Raw genomic sequence first — 19,595 nt, 5'->3', positions numbered from 1 at the left:
CAGCCCACTCCAGAGCCAGGGAACTCCAGGGAAGGGCTTCCCAGCTGGGTATTTCTGATGGGACTGATTCCTCACATTGACACTGAACAAGTGACATTTTATTGGGATCTGGCCAGACTGAGCCAATTTTGTTTTACCAGTGGCCAAAGTCAGCACCAAAGACACAGACTCCAACTGAAGGAATCAGTGTCATTTCCTGCAGCTCAGAGCAGCAAAGAATCACAAAAGGAGCAGCTCAGCAATGCACCCAACCATCCCCACCAAAGATTGCCTGCAGTGATTAAGAAAGATCCAGAAGCATCTACCCTCAGCCTTTACCATCCCCCAGACCCACACAGCAGCTGGGGAAGCTGTCACAGCCAAGGGCTGCAGAGCCACTCCAGGGCACTGGGAATTCCTGCAGGTGCCTCCAGCCCCAGGTGAGGCTCCAACCCCGCTGGGAGAGGGCCCAGCTCTGACAGTGCTGAATGAACAAACTGACAGCACTACTAGTGTGGCAACATCTGCTTTCATCCTCCTCTTGGGTCCCTCCCAAAGCCTGGCCAGGACTCAAGGAGGAACCAAGGGAGCTGACTTTGACCATACAGACCCAAACAAGGCCAGATGTCAGATTTCATGGCCTTGTCTGGCTTCTAAATACACAAAGGTCAATACATGTTTCACTAATGAGTGGCTACATCTATCTCAGTGCTAAAAACCATGCACATTTCATTAGGGAGCAGATACAAAGATAACCTTTGCTTGGAAGGTTCATCCAGAGGCCACCTTTGGCTCAGGGCCTGCTGTCCAGGCCTCACTCAGGGCTGGTGTCCAGGCCTTGGCACTTCAGGGACGTGGTTTAGTGCTGGGCTTGGCACTGCTGGGTGAGCGGCTGCACTGGGTGAGCTCAGAGGGCTTTTCCAACAGAAAGGATTCTGTGATTCCATGATTCTATCCACTGCATTCAGCTGGGGCTATTTTAGCAGCATTCCTTTGCTCCAAAAGTTCCCTTTTGCCCAGCTCCTGTGGCCTGAGGCTTCAGCTCCTGGTGCTGAGCTGCTCATGCTGAACGAGACGGCTCAGAGAGAAGAACACAGTCCATGCAATTCCTTCTGGGACACAGAGAGGGGAGGCTGTGCAAACAGGAGCATTGTTTGCTGTGGCCTCCTCTCTGCCCTTCACGCTTTTCACTGCTTTGAACCAGCCAAGAGCTTTCTCCAAGAGTGCAATGGAGCAGCTGCTCCTGCTCCCAGGCCTGGCTCTCTCCAGTCTCTGCCCTTGCCTGCTTCTGTCCCTCTTGCTGTGCCCTCTGTTCCCTCAGGGCTTGCTGGCTGCTGCCCAGGACTGTGGCACTGGCACAGATCCAGTGCTCCAGAGCCTCCTTTCTGTGCCCTTGCAGCTGCCTGGGCACAGCAGCCTTTTCCATCTGGAAGCTCCCCATGCACAGGGAGTGCCCAGCTCCATTCCTTGCACAGCCTCCAGGAGCCCAGGGCTGCCATCTCCAGTCCCTGCTGGCCCTGGGGGCTCCCAGGTGCCTCAGGCTGCTGTGACACCGCTGCACACGGGAGGCAAGAGGGGCAGGGGCTGTGCTCAAAGTCAGCTCCATGTGCTGCTGCTGCTGCTGCTGCTGCTGTGGGGTCATTTGTGCAGCCCTGGCCCAGAGTCAGGGATCAGATCCTGCCAGTCTCTTCCAGCCCTGGCTGCTCAGAGTTTGGGCCTTGGAGCCTCAGGTGGCCAAAGACAGCTGCTGCTGGTCCCTGTGTGTACTCGATTTCAGCAGTGCTGCTCCATCAGTCTGTGCCCAGCAACGGGGAAAAGCCTCAGCTCTGCAGGGCCAGGAGCTGCCGGGCTCTGCCTGAGCAGCTCAGCCAGCAGGAAGGGAGCTGCTCCACACGGGAACCAGGAGCAAAGGACATTCCTTTTGTAGGACATGTTTTCTATTTAGAGGGAAAAAAAAGGAAAAAGGAAAAAAATAGGTAAATTGTAAAAGATAAGAATAAAATCCAAGTGTTAGTGAAAAAACATAATACAATGTTAGTTAAAAAACCAAAACATAAATGCAAAGATACATTCTTTGCATAAAGAGGTAAATGATCTTTTTCAAAAGAGAACTCAGTTCTTTACATTGTAAATGTGCTCATGGCATGGATCCTTCTTACTGACCTCAGCAGCCTCTTAAAAGATTTTGGGCTTTGTTCCCAACACTGGTATTTGAAATTGTGCTCGAAGCAAAAGGAAATTGCTTTGTGCCCTTCCAGCTCCAAGCAGGACTGGGAATGGAAACTCTGTCAAAGCCCAAATCCTTTAGAAGATGATCTTCCTTCTCACCCTGCGAATGAGCTGCACATTCCCTTTGAAACTGCCAGGAGTTTCTTAGAGTCACAAAGTCCCACTTACGGCTTTTTGCTCTGGTTTGGCAGTGCAGAAGGACAATTCTCCATCCACCAGCTCCAGACTGCACTGCCTCAGGAGCACGGCCCACTCGCCAGCTTTGGCCCACTCGTGGCACTGCTAGAGGAGGAACAAAGTGCAATTGCACAATTCCAGCCAATAAAGAAGGAAGAATGGGACAGACAAAACACCCTGTGCAGATCCAGGTGTTCAGCTGGACTGTGGAGAGTTTGGGTCCTTGCCAGTTGGATGTGTCCCCAGCTGCAATCTCTGGGCCTGCAGCAGAGTCTCACTCACCGGCCAAAGCAGAAAGCTCAGGCGCTGTGCTGACAACGGGCTCGTCTGATGCAGAGCTGTCAGAGCAATGTGAGGGCAGAGCCAGCCCAGCTGGGCCCAGGGCTGAGCCCAGCAGAGCCCTGGCAGAGCCCAGAGCAGCCTCAGCACCCGCAGAGCCTGGCTGCAAGGAGAGAAAGCAGAAACCGCCCGTCAGCTGAGGGCTCCTGTGCCCTTGTGCCAAGGCCTGCGGTGCCCAGGCCATGCTGGCTGTGCCCAGAGCTGTGCCCAGAGCTGCCCATCGCTGCTGCCTTTGGCACAGAGCAGGAGGGCAGCACATGTGCCCAGCCTGCAGCCAGCCAGGGCACATCCAGCCCTCAGCAGCTGCCCAGAGCAGGATGCTCCTGTGCTCGCTGCCATCTCCCAAAAGCTCTGATCCCACCCTGCCAAGCACACAGGGACCCACCTCACGCCAGCCACGGCTGCAAGAAAAGCTGCTCCCAAACGATGTCCTCAGCCTTCTTCAAGGGCACGGCCCATCCATGCCACAGCTGCCCCCAAGCACTTCCCCATTGTCCTGGTTTAGGACAAATTAGGGGAAATCTCCAAAAGGGAGCCCCCCAAAAACAAAACAAACCTCCAACCACCCCTCCCCCAACACCGGGTTCGGGAAGGAATTTCTCGGAGGAGCAAAGTGGAAAACAAAACCTATTTATTTACAAGTAACAAAAGAACACTCCCCAACACAAGAAAAGAAAAGAAAACAGAAAAAACAGACTGTGTGTTGAGAGGGCGCGGCGCTTCTCTGCAAGCTTCGGGTGTCCTGGACGCCTTCAGGTCACGTCCGGAGCCGGTCCAGTATCTTCAGGGGAGGGTAAGAAAGAGGGAGCAAGAGAAAAGAAAAAAAACAGCACAAAAAAGCAGAAAGCAAGCAAGCAAAGCAGCTAGCCAAGCCAAGCAGCAAAAGCCAAAAGCAAAAAGGCCTGGTCAAACACTCCCCCCTCTCTTCCCCGCCCCGCCGCAGCAAGACGGCCGGGGGGGGGGGAAGAGAGAAAAGGCACAGCTGCCAGACACAACACACGATATTGGGATAAAGGCTGTCAACCCACAACACCCATCCACACTGGACCACCTCGAATGCTTTCTCTGGAATAACAAACAACACATTATTGAAAAGAGTTTAGAGACAAAAAGGGAAAAAAAGAAAAACGGTAAAAACTCTTATCTCTGTCAGGCCCTTGAGGAAGGCCCAACCCCTACATGGTAGGGAAAAACCCAGCCATGGCTGTGAGAAAGCCACGCTTTCTCTCATTCCCCCTGCACTGCCCCCCAAAATCACGGTGACCCCGAAGCAAACAAGGGCAGTGGAGCAGCCCAGCCCTTCCTTGCCTGCACAGCAAAGCAGCTGTGCACAGGTTCTGGAGTCCCACCTCTGCTCCCACCATGGGGTTTGTTTGTGTCAGGCTCGCTGCCCCAGCCCCAGCCCGGGGCACGGTGGGTGCTGGGGGCTGTTGGCAGGGCCAGGAGCCCACTCCCATTTCGTACCCACCCCAGCCCATCCTCCCACCCCTGCCAAAAGCAGCTGGGCAGCCACTGAAGAATGAGTTGCATCTGCCCCAGCAAAGGGGGAGCCTTTGGTTCCCCGCCATGATGGGCAATGCCCAAATCTGGCAGAATTTCCCTGGGTGGGGACTCACCTGCAAATTCCCTGTGGAGTTTGGCTTTGAAGAAGGTGCCAGAATCAAAGTCCATCACCTTCAGCCTCCCGTGGCCAGGCTGAGGAAGAGCTTGTCATTACTGATGTCACCCTCGCTGTCTCCAGCAGCAGCAGCAGCAGCAGCAGCAGCATCCCCACCCGGTACAGCTTCTCCAGGGGCTCCTTCTCCTTCCCTGGGGGCAGACCAGGCTCTCAGGGCTCTGCCCAGGGCCCCAGCTGTCAGGGAACCAGGACAAGCAAAACCAGCTGGGATGGCAGCCACCAGTGCTGGGCAGAGCAGCTCAGCTCCAGCACAAGGCCTGCGTGTTCCCATCCCATGACCCCGGTGCAGTGACACTGGCAGCACAAAAAGCTCTGGGTTCCTTTGCTTCTGACTGCCAAGGCACATGTGGAGTAGGAACTTACCAGGGCTCTGGATCAAAGTGTGCCTGTGGCTCTTTCCCTTCTTCTATGGCAGAGGAATATCCCACACCCAAGGATCACAGAACAGGTCTTCCAGTGTGGGTCTGTCCAATGAGTTCACGGATAAACACCACCTGATCAGGTCTTTGCACTCTGGGGAGAAAAAGCAGAAACTGAAGGTCAGCCAGAGAAGGCTCCTGTCTGCTTTGCCCCACTATTCCCATGCCCAGGCCATGCTGGATGTGCTCAGAGCTGGGTCTAAACTTTCCCATCAATTCCCTTTTTTGGAGGAGAGCAGGACATGTGCCACCTCCTCAGCAGCTGCCAGAGCGGGATGCCCACGACCCCGCTGCTGGCTCCCAGCACTGGCATTCCCCCCGTGCCCAGAGAAGAGGATCCACCTTGAGAGAGCCGTTGTGGCAGCGGGAGCTGGCCCCAGCTGAGGTTCTGGCCCCTCCTGAAAGGGTGCTCCCCGCAGACCATCTGGTGCAGCAGGATGCCCAGGGACCAGACCGTTGCTGACTCGCCATGGTACCAGCCAAAGTCGTTCCATTCCGGGGGGCTGTAGGACAGTGTTCCTATGGAATACAGATGGAGTTCATCAGGGGGATGCTGCTGCTCCCAGAGCCTGGCCCCAGCATCCCTGCGCCTGCAGGGGCTGCATCAGGGGCACACAGGGTGACCACTGCCCTCTCGCCAGCACCTGGGACTTGTGCACAAAGTTAGGGTTGGAAAAGAAGCCTCTGGTGCTGGAAGAGGGCAGCCTTGGCTAGGCCCGACCATGACATGCAAAGGAAAAACCCACTCCATGCTGGGGAAAAAACCTGCCCATATCCTCCCTGCCTGCATTGCCCCAAAAATATTATGAAACCAAGGGAAACAGGGCGAGTGGAGCAGTCCAAGCCCTTCCTCTCATCTGCACACCAAAGTGGCTGGGGCACAGGTTCCGCCCTCCCTCTCTGCTACCCCCACCCACGGGGGTGTTGGTCGGGCTGGCTGCCCCAGCCTAGTCCCAGTCCTGGGCAGAGTGGCTGGCAAAGGCTGCCAGCAGGGCTGGAAGATGGCTGCCCACCCAGCCCCGCTCTAAAGCAACTCAGCTGAAGACTCAGTGCCCTGACTGGCAGCAAAAGGGAGAATCCCCGCTGCCACAGCCAGCTTGGGCTGGGAGATGTTGGGCCATGAGATGTCAGCAGCAGGAGCATAGCCCTGTGTAGGCTCACCTGCAAAGTGAGTGTAGACTGTGTCCTGCAGGTAGGTGCCACAGCCAAAGTCAATCAGTTTGGCCTGCCCGGTGTCCAGGTCAACCAGGATGTTCTCTGGCTTGATGTCCCTGTGCAGGACCCCGCAGCTGGTGCAGTGCCGCACGGCCTCCAGCACCTGGCGGAACAGCTCCCGCGCCTCCTCCTCGGGCAGGAACCGCCGTGCCCAAATGAAACGCTGCAGGTCCTGACACTGCTCTGGCCGCTCCAGCACCATCACGATGCAGTTGGGGAGCTCGAGCCACTCCAGCAGCTGGACCACACCGGGGAAGCCAGTGGACACCTTGGCCAGCAGCACGACCTCCAGGGGTGCGCTGGTGCCGTCGGGCTGCGGGAGGAGCACGACGCCGTCAGTGGGGCCGATGCCGTGCCACGCCTGGGGAAGCCCTCAGCCAGCCCGGGATGCTCTGCGCCCTGCGCTGGCCCCACGCCCGCTCTCCCTCGGGGCGTCCTGGCGGCTCCCACCCTGCCGGGCCTCGGCTCATCCCCGGCCGGCAGCCCCGGCTGCTGGCCCCGCTCACTCACCAGCTCGCCCCAGTGCCGGACGCGGTTCCGTGGCACCCTTTTGATGGCCACCTGCAAGCCAAGGGCAGCAGCGGGGTGAGCTCGCTGCCCGCACTGCGAGCCCCATCCTCCGCCCTCCGCCCTCCTCCCCCTCCATCCCCTCCTCCTGCGCCCGCCGCCGGCCCCGCCGCTCACCGGGGCGCCGTCCGAGAGCCGCGTGGCCGCGAAGACTCTGCCGAAGCCGCCGCGCCCCAGCAGCGATCCCAGCCGGTAGCGCTCCTGCAGGGCCTCCTGCGCCGTCCCTGCGGGCGGGACGCGGCTGTCAGCGCTCGGCCCGGGGCCAGCAACGGCCCCCGAGCGCCCCTCACCCGCCCCGGGCCGGCCATGCCCAGGCGTTCGCTCCCAGGAACGCGGCACGGGAGGCTCGGGGCCGGCGGCCGCGGTGCCGAGCGGCGGAGCTCGGGCCGGGGAAGCCGCAGCGGAGGCGGCGGGAGCGGCCGCGCCACATGTGTGCTCCGCAGGCTCCGGGAGGAGCCGGGGTCGGGGCCGGGGGCGGGGCCGAGGTCGGGTCTGGGGCCGGGCTCGGGCCAGGCGGAGCCGAAGGGCGGCGATGCCGCCCCAGCCCCAGGCACTGATGCCCGCCCAGCAGCGCCACCGCCAGTACGGCCAGAGCCGGGCGGAGGCGAGACCGCGGCGGGACGGCCGGGGCCGGGCACGGGGCAGCCCCGCCTGGGGCCGGGGGCGGGCCGGGGGCATGGCCCGGCCCTGCAGGGGAGAGGGAGGCGGGGAGAGGAGAGGGACGCCGGACAAGGGACCCCGAGAGAAGGGTGCCCGACAGCGGGAAAGGGAGAGAAAGAGAAAGAAGAAGAGAAAGAAAAAGAGAAATAGAAAGAGTGTTTAAAACTATCTGTTTGCTGCTGCTGCTGTCGCCGCTGCTGCTGCCGCCGCTGCCGCCGCTGCAACTGAGGCACCGGGGCCGTTCGTCCCCGTGTCCGTTCCCCGCTCGCCCCACGAGCCCCACGTTCGAACCCTGCGCGCCCCGGGGACAGCCCCTCCGTCTACCCAAACACGGGAACTTTGCAGCCTTGAGCCCGGATGCAGAGCCCTGACTCCTGCACTCTGGCACAGCGATCCCCCCCGCTCGCTGCTGTGCATTGTCCTTGCTGAGGGTCAAACATTGTCGGGGCACCTTCCCTTGGGGTAGGATTCCTACCTGAGCCCAGCACTGCACTTACATCTCCAGTGTTGCTTTCCAGTAAAAACAGGGGAAGGAAAACTGTGTGTGGCTCATGGTATTTTAGTGTCTAAAAATCACTACGTCATCGATCTTAGAGATGAGATGCATCTGGAATTACTGGGATGCAACATGAAAAAGGTGAGCATAGAAATAGATAAGGGAAAACATCTTAGATTGTTTCTTTCATTTTCATTTTACTTCTGGAAAGCTGTTTCAGTTTTCCAGGAATCTTCTCCTGTCTGCTCTCCCCAAGAACCTCTCATGGAGAACGAGGTCAAGTTTCTGTTGCAAGATTTTCCATCAGGGAATTATGCCACATGTGAAGTTTTCATTGTGACTGTTCTGGTTTAGGGCAAATTTTGGGAGGAAATCTCCAATAGGGGTCCATCTAGAAAGCAAGTTCAAGCATCCCCTCCCCGACTAGTTCAGGAAAAGACTTCCTTTGAGAAAAGTGAAAAACCCAAGTTTGTTTAACAAGCAAAGTATTCACAAGCATGAAAAATGAATAATATTAAATAAAACCTCTGACAGTGCTGAAGAGATGGCACATTCAGAAAGTCCTTTTTGTGGGTTGTAGTTGGCTCCCTCGGTCTCTTCTAAGTCCCTCTGGTGCTGGAATGCAGCGTCCCAGAGCTCGGTGGGCCACAGGTGTGAGCTGCTGTCGGTGTTTGTCTGGGTTTTCAGTCCAGAGCAGGTTTAAACAGTTCCAAGAAAAAGGAAAGCCACAGTTCCTCCCCAGAAAGAGGAACTTCTCTTCCTAAGCTAGCTAAAACCAAATTGCTAGAGCTGGGCTGTGAAGGCACCGGGAAATTTCCACATCTGGGCACTGGTGGTCCAGCAAACACCAGAGCTGGATGGTGCTGGTGCCAGAACCTGCAGATTTCCAAACTTTGGCTGTCTGTGCCAGCAAATCGCTGGACTTGGGCTGTGCCAGCACCAGGAAGTTTTCAGATCTGGGCACTGGCACTGCCAGCCAACACCAGATCTGGGTGGTGTCATTGCCAGCGACAGAAATCTGCCAGATTTGGGCTCTGCTGGCACCGGGAAATTTCCAAATCTGGGTTCTGGTTACATGAAACACAAGATGTGGGTGGTGCCAGACCCAGTAGCAGGAAGCTGCCACAGGGTTTGGATTTCTGTGCCAGCAAATTGCTGCACTTGGGCTGTGCCAGAATAGGGAAATTTCCAGATCTGGGCACTGGCAGTGCCAGCAAACAGCCCATTTGAGGCTCCAGGCTCCAGGAAGGACTGGATCTGGATGCCTTCCTCTTTCCTTCTTTCCTTCCTTCTTTCCTGGGGTCCTGCTGCCAGCAAACTCCTGATTGGGCAGTGCTGGCAAGGGGAAATTGCCAGGTTTTAGCTATCTTTGCCAGCAAATTTCTGGACATGGGTGGTGCCAGAAGAGGGAAATTTCCAGATGTGGGCACTGACAGTGCCAGCGCACACCAGATCTGGGTGAGGGGTGAGCCGGCACTGAGAAATTTCCTGATGGTAATTTTCTGTGCCAGCAAATTGCTGGAATTATGCTGTGCAGGCATCTGAAAAATTCCGGATCTGGGTACTGGCGGTGTCAGCACACACGAGATCGGGTTGCTGTAGGTACCAGATCTTTGCTTGGTTTTGGCTTTCTTTGCCAGCAAATTGCTGCAATTGGGCTGTACCAGATTATAGAAATACCAAGATGTGGGAACTGGCAGTGCCAGCAAACACCACATTTCAGGAAGGACTGGATCTGGACCCATTCCCTCCCTGCCTCCCTCCCTCAACAAGGTACCAGAGGGGCTGGACAGCAGCCAGGCAGAAAGGGACCTACAGGGACTGATGGACAGTAGGCTGGACAGGAGCCAGCAGTGTGCCCAGGTGGGCAAGAAGGCCAATGGCTCCTGGCCTGGATCAGGAATGGTGTGGCCAGCAGGAGCAGGGCAGGGATTCTTCCCCTGTGCTCAGCACTGCTTGGGCAGCACCTCGAGTGCTGTTTGCAGTTCTGGGCCCCCCAATTCAGGAAGGACATGGAGGGGCTGGAGCGTGTCCAGAGAAGGGCAACAAGGCTGGGCAGGGGTCTGGAGCACAAGTCCTGTGAGGAGTGGCTGAGGGAGCTGCTGGGGTTGTTTATCCTGGGGGAGGCTCAGGGGAGACAAGGCAGTGTCAGGGCACAGGCTGGACTTGATGATCTCCATGTCCTGTTCCACCCTTGCTGATTCTGGGATTCTCTGAAAGAATACTTGGAGCAGTTGACCAATGAGCCCTGGGCCTCCTCTTGAGAAGCTCCAGCAGCCCAGGTCCCTCAGCTTCTCCTGCCAGCCCCAAAGCCCATCCTGTCAGTCCTGCAGAGCCTCTGCAGCTCCTCCTCACTGCCCAGAACAGGGAGCCCCAGAGCCAGACACAGCAGCCCAGATGTGCCCCCCTGGCCTGGGGTGCCGCTGGCAAGGGAGCAGCACCAGGCACTGCAGGAGCCTGAAGACAATTGATCTGAAGGCCAAAGCTCCTTAGCTCCTTCTGAAAGAGCAGGAACAGTTCCTCATTCCAGAGTGGTGGAATGCTGGGCACCGCAGCTCCAGGTGAGGACTGGACACAAGTTTGCTCCCACTGAGTGCTGGGATGGGTTCTGCAGGAGCTCTGGGCTCCTGTGCTTGCCAGGCACAATGAGGAGAGAAGGAGCCAAGTGCACTGATGTGGGAAATGGGTTTGTAGAAAGTTTTTAGGGCCTAATAGAAGGCCCAGAAAGTATGAATCAGTATGTAAATCTTGAGACAAGAAATGGTAACCTAAAAAATTCCATGGAATAGGACAGATATTGTTGAGAGAGGAATGCAGCTGGAAAAAAGTTTCAAAAGATGGCCTTGCAAATAGGATTTTGGAAAAACAGAGCTATGAAAGATGCATTGTAATGGGACCCACAAAGAGTATTTTTAAATCATTGGCTTTAAGGCATCTACAACATGGCATGGCAAAAGGCTGAAAGACCAAGAAACGCTTATAATGTATTATAATTACGAAGTAGTTGGCTTCTGATTGTGATGGCATGAATTATAACATCTGTATTTTCTCACCCTTCTCATAAGACTGAAGATTGAATAAAAGTTTTTAAAACACCTCTCAGTGTCCCCATCTCTAGGTCAAGAAAAGAGTATTATCCAACACGCTGACACACCTTTGCCTCGAGCATAGCCCAGCCTGGACCAAACACACTGAAAGGTTCCCCCTTTGGCCCATGTCTCGAAACATCAGGTCTGCTGTTTGACAACTCAGGTTGGGTTTGTGTCAAGGAGTTCCCTCCGAAATACTGGGTTTGTCTTCCTCTGTGCCTTCCCCTCAGCAGCCTTGGGGATGCTCCTGTGTGAAGCCATCTGTCTCACACAGTTTGAGACAACTTCAAACAGGATATTGTGCAAGAAGTTGTCTCCTCTAAAGTGTGCCAACAATCCCTTTCCAGCAATAGGAAATTATTACTGATAGATGAAAGTGGAAAACCCCCAACAGTTTATTACCAAACAGAATCCCCCCATGACACGCGTTCCAAGAAGGCGCCGGGGTCTCTCTCGGAAGAACAGGAGCTGTCACGGAGCAGTTCCAGCAGCTGATGGAAGCTCGGGGACTCATCCGGTGTCGGCTTTCTCCCACGGCAGAGCTCCATGGGGCGGGCAGGGCAGTGAAGCAGCTGGGCTGGAGCCCCTCGCTGCCTTGTCTCCCCGGCGTGGCTCAGCTCACAGACTCTCGGGCTGGGAGCGGGGCCGCTCCGCTCCTGACGGCACCGTGTCCCTGGGCTTGGACAAACAGTTTCCTGCCAGGAGAGCCCTGCACACTGCTCCACAGATCTTTCATACAGGCCCAAACCAACTCCAAACACTCTGTCTGCAGCAGCTTTTCACAAAGGGCTGCAGCAAAGTGCAGCCTGCAAGTGAGTGTCGGAAGGCTCTTGTCTTGTTCCTGACTTGCAGCTGCAAGTGAGTGTCGGAAGGCTCTTGTCTTATTCCTGACAGCATAATTCTTGATGATCTGATGCAGTTTTATTCAGATGTAACATGAGAGCGGAGGTTTTTTATTAAAATATTTCATGATGAGTAACAAGCCTTGGGTGCATGAGGTACAGAACTGACATGCCAAAGCATGAGCATATCCTCTAAAGTGGCCAGTTTAATTGCCCATTTTATTACTCTTGTATTTACTCCACACTAATAAGGAAAACCAAGCTCTGCTTGGAGGCAAAACAGGCATGGGATACACTACAGTCCCTCGCAGGCTCAGCAGGGCTGGCAGTGACACAGCAGGCAGTCTGCTTCATTGTGAACCACTACAGAGCTGCATCCCAATCTGATTTAAGTAGTGTGGTATTATTAAGAGCTCCTTTTCTGCATGAGACGCAAAAAGGAGATCCCAAATGATCTTCATGCAAGCATGCAGTAAAGAACTGCTCCTGCTATCCTAACTAAGCGTTTGCTTTGGCCATTACACTCTTCCCATTCATCTTTTGATGCAGACACTTCAGGTTTTCCCCTACACCCCTGCAAGGCTGGCAGTCGCTGTTTCCCATTTCCTGTTCTTCCCTAGAGATGGTGCAGTGTCTGCTTTGAAACAAAAAGCCCTGAGATCTGGACAGCTTGAAGGAGCATGAAATGCTAATTAGGTGCTCATATTGTTAACACCCAGGTCTGCACTGCCCAGTGTTCTGAAGCAGCAGCAGCAGGACTGTCGCAGACATTTCTCCACAGAAATCCTTTCTTTCAGATTTCTGTGTTTCTGGAAGGCAGAGGCCTCCGAAGAGAAGGTAAACAATTGTTATCAGCTGCTGTGGAATGCAATAGGATTCACCTTGATTGGCTCATTTTCTATGTTTATAATTAAGGGCCAATCATCAGTGCAAGCTAGGGAACTGAGTCCCTGGACACAACTTTGTTATGGATTCTTTTCTATCTATTCTTAGCTTAGCTAGCTGCTCTGCAAAACCTCTCTCTATATTCTATTAGTATAACTATAATGTATTATATCATATATTAATAAATTCAGCCTTCTGATCAAGATACAAGATTCACCGTCTCTCTCTCACCCTCAGCGACCCACTCAGGTTGCTGTAATACAGGACCATGCATCATTCCTGTTGGTGGATGTTCATGTTTCTGGTGTACAAAAGCAATGACTTTGAGAAGGGACAAAAATGGCCCTCTTCAAACAGTGGCTGTGCAAGGAGATGTGAAGTTTCACAGCCTTTTCTAGGATATTTTAGAAAGATCTAAGAGAATACTGTGGCATGGAGCAGGTCCCTAATTTTGTCTCCAGAGAAATGCCCAAAGGGCACATTCACTCTGCTGCTGATGGCAACCCCATAAGCTCATGGACCAGTTTTCCCTGCAATGTGCCGCCCTGCCTGGGCTTTACTAGGCCGGGACTAGACCCAGAGCTAGGCAGGGACAAACACAGGCAGCCAGGTGACATTGTGTAACATCAGAAGCTGGCAACCATGAGGACTTTGCTGCCAAAAGGTTACAGTTTGCACTGGGCCCAAAAGTGTTTTTCCTTAAGGCAAAGCAAATTGAAATGTGACGTTTAAAAGTTTCAAATGACTATAAAAGGAAACTGCAGTATAATTTTTGGAAGGGCAGCATTGTCAATGATCATGCAGCCCACCAAGAGCTGGAGCTGAATCCAGATTTGCTTCTTCCAGCTGTGCAGGAATTCATTCCACTGGCAAGCACTGGTCCATGGGAACAAATGATCCCCTAGCTCTGGGCTGAATGGCACCCAGGCTGCAGTGCAGATTTGAGGAGCCCTTGTCACTTGTTATTGGCCTCCCAGGGCACTCATCCTTCTGCAAACAAGGTGCAAACAACACAGCTGCACTGCTGTCCCCAGTAAATATACATATAGGTGACCTTTGCCAAAGCAGTGCATCATTTCCCAGTGAAATCCATGACCTCTTCTTACCTATGGAATTGTGATTGAAGACACCTGTGAGCCAGATCTGTGGGAGATTGTAAAGTGGCAAAGCTTTGGGATTTGGGCGCACTTCTCTTGGTTTCTTTGCTCAGGCCTTTGGTGAGCACAGAACACACCTAGGTAGAAAACCTTTGACTAGACAGGATGTTTTGGATCCATTGTCCCCCAAACATGTCAATGTGTGGCCCCGTTGTAATGCCAAGTAACAAAGAGCAGCACAGATGACACAAAGAAAACATGGCCAAAGAGGAAGAGGAGAGGCCCAATGAGGAAAGGATGTGGTGAGACACTGGCACATCGAGTGAGCTGCACTCCCATAATCTCTAGGCTAGCAGGTCCTGGTCTCACATTCTCCTCCTGGTTTATTTAAATGTTATTAATTTTTTACTTTTTTTTCATCATCAAAATAAAATATTTACAATTAAAAACATGTTATCAAAACTTAAAGACAGAATCAAACCACATTAATTCAAAACTACATTTAAAGATCAGAACATATGTACATCTGTTACCATCAAGCCTAACACATCAATCCTATTCTTCAAATACTCTTCACACAGGCGGCAGTTTCTTCCTGAGCTTGGACGAAAGAGAGCTCTTCTGGATGGACGACAAGGACTTTGTGGGTGAGGGAACATTGGAAGTGTCCAGAGAAAACTTCTCGGTAAGACTGTAACCAGTCAGATCTGCAAAACTGAGACATAAAGTTTAACAGAGGCCACAATGCAAACCTAAAGCAGCTGAAGTTCCATATTTCATGGGACACATTTTCTGCAAACTTCTAAACAGTTGCACAGCTAAACATGCTCCTGCTGGCAGACACTGAGGCAGGCCAGGGCAAACCCTGAGCCACTTGCCCAGAGCTGGCACAGGCACAGCCTGGCCTCTGGGCTGCCCTGGGACAGCAGGGAGCCCAGAGCCCTGTGCTCTCCAGGAATGGCTCAGCTGCACACGCACCCTCCTGCTCCTCTGCCTGCCCCACAGCTCAGCAGCCCCACAGCTCCAGGGGCACTGGCAGCAGCACAGCTCATTGCAGGGGCACATGCAGGGCACAGCTGCTCCTTGGCAATGTACACAGCCTCTCTGGGCTGCCACAAGACCCTTCCTCCCAGCAGAGAATAGCTCACATCCAATCTCACCTCTATGCAAGGCTGAGCCATGCTTAAAGGGAAGAAGTGAGTTAAGTGAACTCACACCTTTATCATCAACACATCTAATGGGTGTGGCACACAAGGGGAATAATTTTTAATTCTTGAGAAATTTTATTTGGTTTTATTTCTTATGGAATTAGCCTGCATTTAATTCCTCTGAGCAGTATTGAGTTCGCAAGTCTGAAGGGAAAGATAGAAGGCTCCAATGATAAGAGGGGAAAAAAGATTCTTTCTTAAGGCTGGGCTGTTAATCCACAGAAAAAACCCACACAGCTGTGACTGTTATTTCTGAAAACCACAAAGACCTCTCAGCAAGCAGGCAGGCCTTATTGGTGCTTCTATAGCACCGTAATCCCACTTTCAGGGTTGGACTCGATTAGCGAACAGAGGAAGAATGGGAAATTTATCTGTAGTGAGGCCCAATGCTCACTAAGATGACAAAGAAAGCAAGAGGACTTCCATCTCATGACCATGTCTAATCTGTGGTCAGCTGTGGCCACAGTCCCTGTTCTGGCTGACCGTATGAGTGATTTGGCTACTGTCAAAATGGAGAAAGCTGAGTAAACTAATGACAGAATGTTGTGATGCCATGGGTGTCCTTGCAGGATCACCTGTAGCTGTTAGCCACCTACTCTGACACAGAGCCAGCACTGACCACCATGCACCAGTTTTCTCTGAAATCTGGGGGGATTTTTTTTCCATTTGGCTCCGGCCTTTCAGCTCCTTCCTATCCTCACCTTTTCCTTCAGGGGTCTTTCCTTTTCCAGTAAAATCCATGTTTGAACCCGTGCTTCTGCTGGCAGAAGTGTCTGGGTTTGAGTTTGGGAACACTCTTAGAGCAGTCAGTGCCGGGAGCTCGGTCCCAGCCTTTGAACAAGGCCGGGTGACTCTAATTGCCGGTGCTCGGCACAGAGAGGCAGAGCCAGACGTGTCTGCTGCCGCTGGGGCCATGTCCAGCACAACCTGCACCAGCCCAGCGTGGGGCTGCCCCTTTGTGACATGCTCACCATGGTTCTCTCATTTCCATGGCTGCAAAACCCCAGCCCAACTCCATCCCCTTCCATTCCCTTCCCAAGGGCAGTCAGCCCTAAGCCCAGCTGGGCCAGGCCTGAGCGTTTCACACTGTCTAGGAAGGAGACCCTTTCCAAAGCTACTTTTCAAGGCCTTTATTTCTGTAATTCCCACTGAGTTCTGTTGCAGCTTGTTGTGTGGGATTTTGTTTAATTCTCTTCACATCAAACCAAGTACTGGGACACAAACAATGGCACCAGGTGGTGGAAGTAAAAGAAGCTTTGCATTACCCAGTAGATGACCCCCTAATTCAGCTGGCTGATAGCTGTAGGGAACAAATTGACCGTCCAAATGTTCCACTTTTGCTCTGCTTCATTGTTCCAAGGGTTTATTCCCTGCTTTCTTTATTGCAGAGACACCCAAACCCAACATAAACATGCTCTGCCTCAAAACATTTCTGATCTTAGCAGTTCCTTGTTGGGATCAGCGAGAGAAATGCGGCACGCAATATGAGTGATCAGCAAATCTCAAACTTTCTTGATAGGTACACATCTTTATGTCGTTGTTAATGAGGCTCATACATATTGCAAAGGCGAGCTCACTATTGGTTAGTTACTTATCAGCCAACTACACCTACTTCTGCATTCTTGTGGATATTTTATTGAAACTATTCTTCATATTTCTGCCTAAGATCTTCTTCCCTATCCTGTTGTTGCACCAAGGGCACAATGTCTTTGCCTGTTATTGGACACTGACTGCTGACTCCTATACTTGTCCCCTTCTAGCTTAACCAGCAGCATTATGTCGATGTAACCTTTTTCATCTAACCAACTGTCCACAAAGCTCTCTACACTTCCCCCGTTTTTCTGTTGGACAAGCATAGTCTGATTAAATGCAGCAGATATCATCCTTTGCACCATATTCTGTAAGCACATGAAAAAACACGGCAAAATTAACAGTACTAACAGAGCTATAATGCCCACTATAATGCTAACTTTACAACAAAACGTAACCATGACCCCAGGCCTAATGATGAGAGCCATCCATCAATACCGAAACCTGATTCTACCTGTAAGTTTCCAGTTAACCTTAGCAATTCAGCGAGCTGGGCATGGATGGAGACTGCGAATGGTCAGAAAGATTCATGCAACACATGCCCTCAAATTCTTCACAGCCATGGCCTTGTGCAAGTAAAAAAAAGACAATCGCAGCTCTATTTTGAAGCGTTGCATGACAAATAGAATCAGCAACAAGCAAAAGGCTAGAAAGTGCCAAAGAGGTGGCATTGGTTTGCTTTGCAAGCCAGCATCCCAACTTATTTAGGGCACCATGGGCACCTGCAGCTGCCACCCCTGGAGTCAGAAAGGATGCTGCAATTATGGCCCCTGGGGACCAAAATTTTACATCGTCCTTACAGTCAGCAGTAAATGCATGGATCATTCTCTTATGTTGATAACGGTGGCAGCTCATGTTTAATATCATGGACGTATTGGGTGTAAGCAGAGACAACCGTCCTATTGTACATGTCCCCCCGCACAGCATTGATGGGACACCAGGCCAAGCATGGTCCCCACATATTAAGAAGTAACCTGCTGGCACTTGAATAGGGTCATTTGATGAGATTGAAACTTTCCCTGTGGTATAATTGCACCAAGCTGTTGCATTATGATACACAGCCATGCTGGAAGTTACAATAATGGAATGGTTCTTTGTTACATTCCACAGCAGCTGATAATAATTGTTTACCTTCTCTTCTGAGGCCTCTGCCTTCCAGAAGACGCAGAAATCTGAAAGAAAGGATTTCTGTGAAGAAATGTCTGCGACATCTCACCTTTCTAAATTGTATAAAATAAAAGAAAAATGCTGATGTGGAATGAACAGGAAATTTCTTCACCTGTGAAATATACAATACTAACAAATCACTAAAACAATCCTACAATCTAAGAAAATTGCAAAAAACACTGCTAAGAGAATTCAAGTCCATGCAGCTGAGTTTCAGGAACAGACCAAGAACCGAAGTTGTTTCTTTTGGACATCTGAGAGTCCTTTTTGGTCCTTTGCTGCAAAAGAATCCCATCAATAGTTATCAAAAAACCATTGACAGTCTTAACACAATTTCAAACAATTTCAAACAATTTGAACAACTTTTGGAATGTCCTTTTCTGGCCCTTCAATGCCTCAGAGCTGCTGCCCGCTATTTTCAATCTATTTAATTTAATTTTTTTTTTTTTTAATCGAAAAGCAAAAGAGCAGCAGCAGAGCAGTGCCAGACAAGGAAAGGCCCTGGGGGCCCTGGCCCATGCTGGACCAGGAACCCCAAAACTGGCCCACAAAGGGGGACCAGGACCGATAGGAGAAACCAGAATTCCCAGAAACATAAGGAGGCCACGCAGTGGGCCCAGCCCAGGAACTCCCTGAGCCAAACGGCCCAGGCAAAACCCATAAAGCAGGCTCTGCATTCCCGCAGGCCTGAGCCCTGCTGCCAGCACAATGGCAACACGGGTGGTGACACGCTTCCTTTCCCCAAAACCACTGAGGCATGCCAGCAGCAGGGAAATCGAAGCAGCCCCAAAATTCCTCATCTCGGATCTAGGAATGTTTGTTCCCCACAGCAAGCAAGCCATGATCGCTTCCCGCTGTGCCCCCTGTCTCTGCAATGCAAATACATCAGGTGTGTCTCCCATCTGCCTCACGGCACCACCCCCTCCGGGCTGGGGATCAGAGGCAGGGCTTTCGGCAGAACCCACCTGCCCCTCGCCACTAGGGCACAAGAGGGGCGGCAGAGATGGGAGCCGCCATGGGACAATCCCCGAAAAACCATCCCCCAATCCGCCGAGAATGCTGATCTTAAAAACAGGCAGCTGGACTGCCGCAACAGTCAGCTGGCAGGCAGCCCCCACTCCACGGAAGGAGAGACCAGCCTCTTCCCCTGTCCCAGCTCCCCCAGCAGGGGCAGCCCCGGGACAACCCGAAACACTTGGGCGGGAAATCACGCTGGGTGTAGGCGCAGCCACGGGCTGCTCCGAGGGTCCCGCCGGTTCAGTGCCGTTTTCAGCACCATCCTGAACAGGGACTGTCTTGGTTTGAGGCGGCGAGGATGCGCAGGAACACGCTGCTGCTGTGTCCCTTGGCTCTGAAAGCGGTGGCAGGCACGGCACAGGGTTGGCGCCGTCTTCTGCCGCTGACTCTGGGGTCCGCTGCGGAGGCGCAGTCGCAGTCTCCGTCGGAGTGCACACGGGCAACAGTGGAGCCGACACAGGCAGCGCTGGAGCCGGGAGAAGCGGCGGCGGAGCATCGCTGTTGCTTAGCAACTCATCAGGGACCGGAAGTGCTGTCTCTTCTGCAGTGTCAGACACAGGCGCTGGCAAGGGCGGGGAGGCCAGTGAAGCCATGGGCGGGACCCCCTGGAGAGGCGGAGACGGGATCTCCTGGAGAGATGGAGCTGGCAGGGGCGGGGAAACCTCAGAGACCGATGCCGCCCCCATGTCTGAATGAGGCGGAGTCTGGGAGGCTGGCTGTGGCAGCACCGCCTCCTCCCATCCCCCCGGAGAGAGAGAAGGGCGGGGAGGAGAAGGTTGCCTCTGCGCATGCTCCAGAGAAAGAGTAAAAAAACTTCTTCACGCGCCACAGTTTCGGCCCCCCCCCCCCCCCCACCGCAGTGAAGCAAGGGGGGCTGGGAAGCCCAAAGTCATCACCCACCGGGTACGGTGGAAACGGAGCCTGTCCATAACAGTTAGAAA

At 53.1% G+C, this 19,595-nt stretch overlaps 1 protein-coding gene and 1 pseudogene across 1 annotated transcript; both read right to left on the bottom strand.

The window, feature by feature from the left end:
- Positions 1-19,595, bottom strand: part of LOC131571824 (zinc finger protein 345-like) — a 527,132-nt pseudogene that overhangs the window by 99,713 nt on the left and 407,824 nt on the right.
- Positions 4,809-12,845, bottom strand: LOC131571805 (serine/threonine-protein kinase pim-1-like). The gene is made up of 6 exons (XM_058824574.1): positions 12,807-12,845; positions 6,721-7,290; positions 6,547-6,597; positions 5,983-6,349; positions 5,164-5,340; positions 4,809-4,915 (listed from the first exon to the last, which is right to left on the bottom strand). Exons 1-6 carry the CDS (start codon positions 12,843-12,845, stop codon positions 4,809-4,811), a joined length of 1,311 nt encoding a protein of 436 aa, XP_058680557.1.

The sequence above is a fragment of the Ammospiza caudacuta genome, unplaced genomic scaffold (assembly GCF_027887145.1).
Source record: "Ammospiza caudacuta isolate bAmmCau1 unplaced genomic scaffold, bAmmCau1.pri scaffold_39, whole genome shotgun sequence".
Lineage (NCBI taxonomy): Eukaryota > Metazoa > Chordata > Aves > Passeriformes > Passerellidae > Ammospiza > Ammospiza caudacuta.
Note: the sequence above shows the minus strand (reverse complement) of the source record. Positions and strands in the feature narration are given on the sequence as shown.

Excerpts from the sequence above, each read along its gene's own strand:
- LOC131571805 (XM_058824574.1), bottom strand. The coding sequence starts at position 12,845 with ATGGTCCTGTATTACAGCAACCTGAGTGGGTCGCTGAGG. Across the intron at positions 6,598-6,720 it reads GGCTCTCGGACGGCGCCCCG|GTGGCCATCAAAAGGGTGCC; the intron begins GTGAGCGGCGGG and ends CTTGGCTTGCAG. Across the intron at positions 5,341-5,982 it reads AGTCTACACTCACTTTGCAG|GAACACTGTCCTACAGCCCC; the intron begins GTGAGCCTACAC and ends TGTATTCCATAG.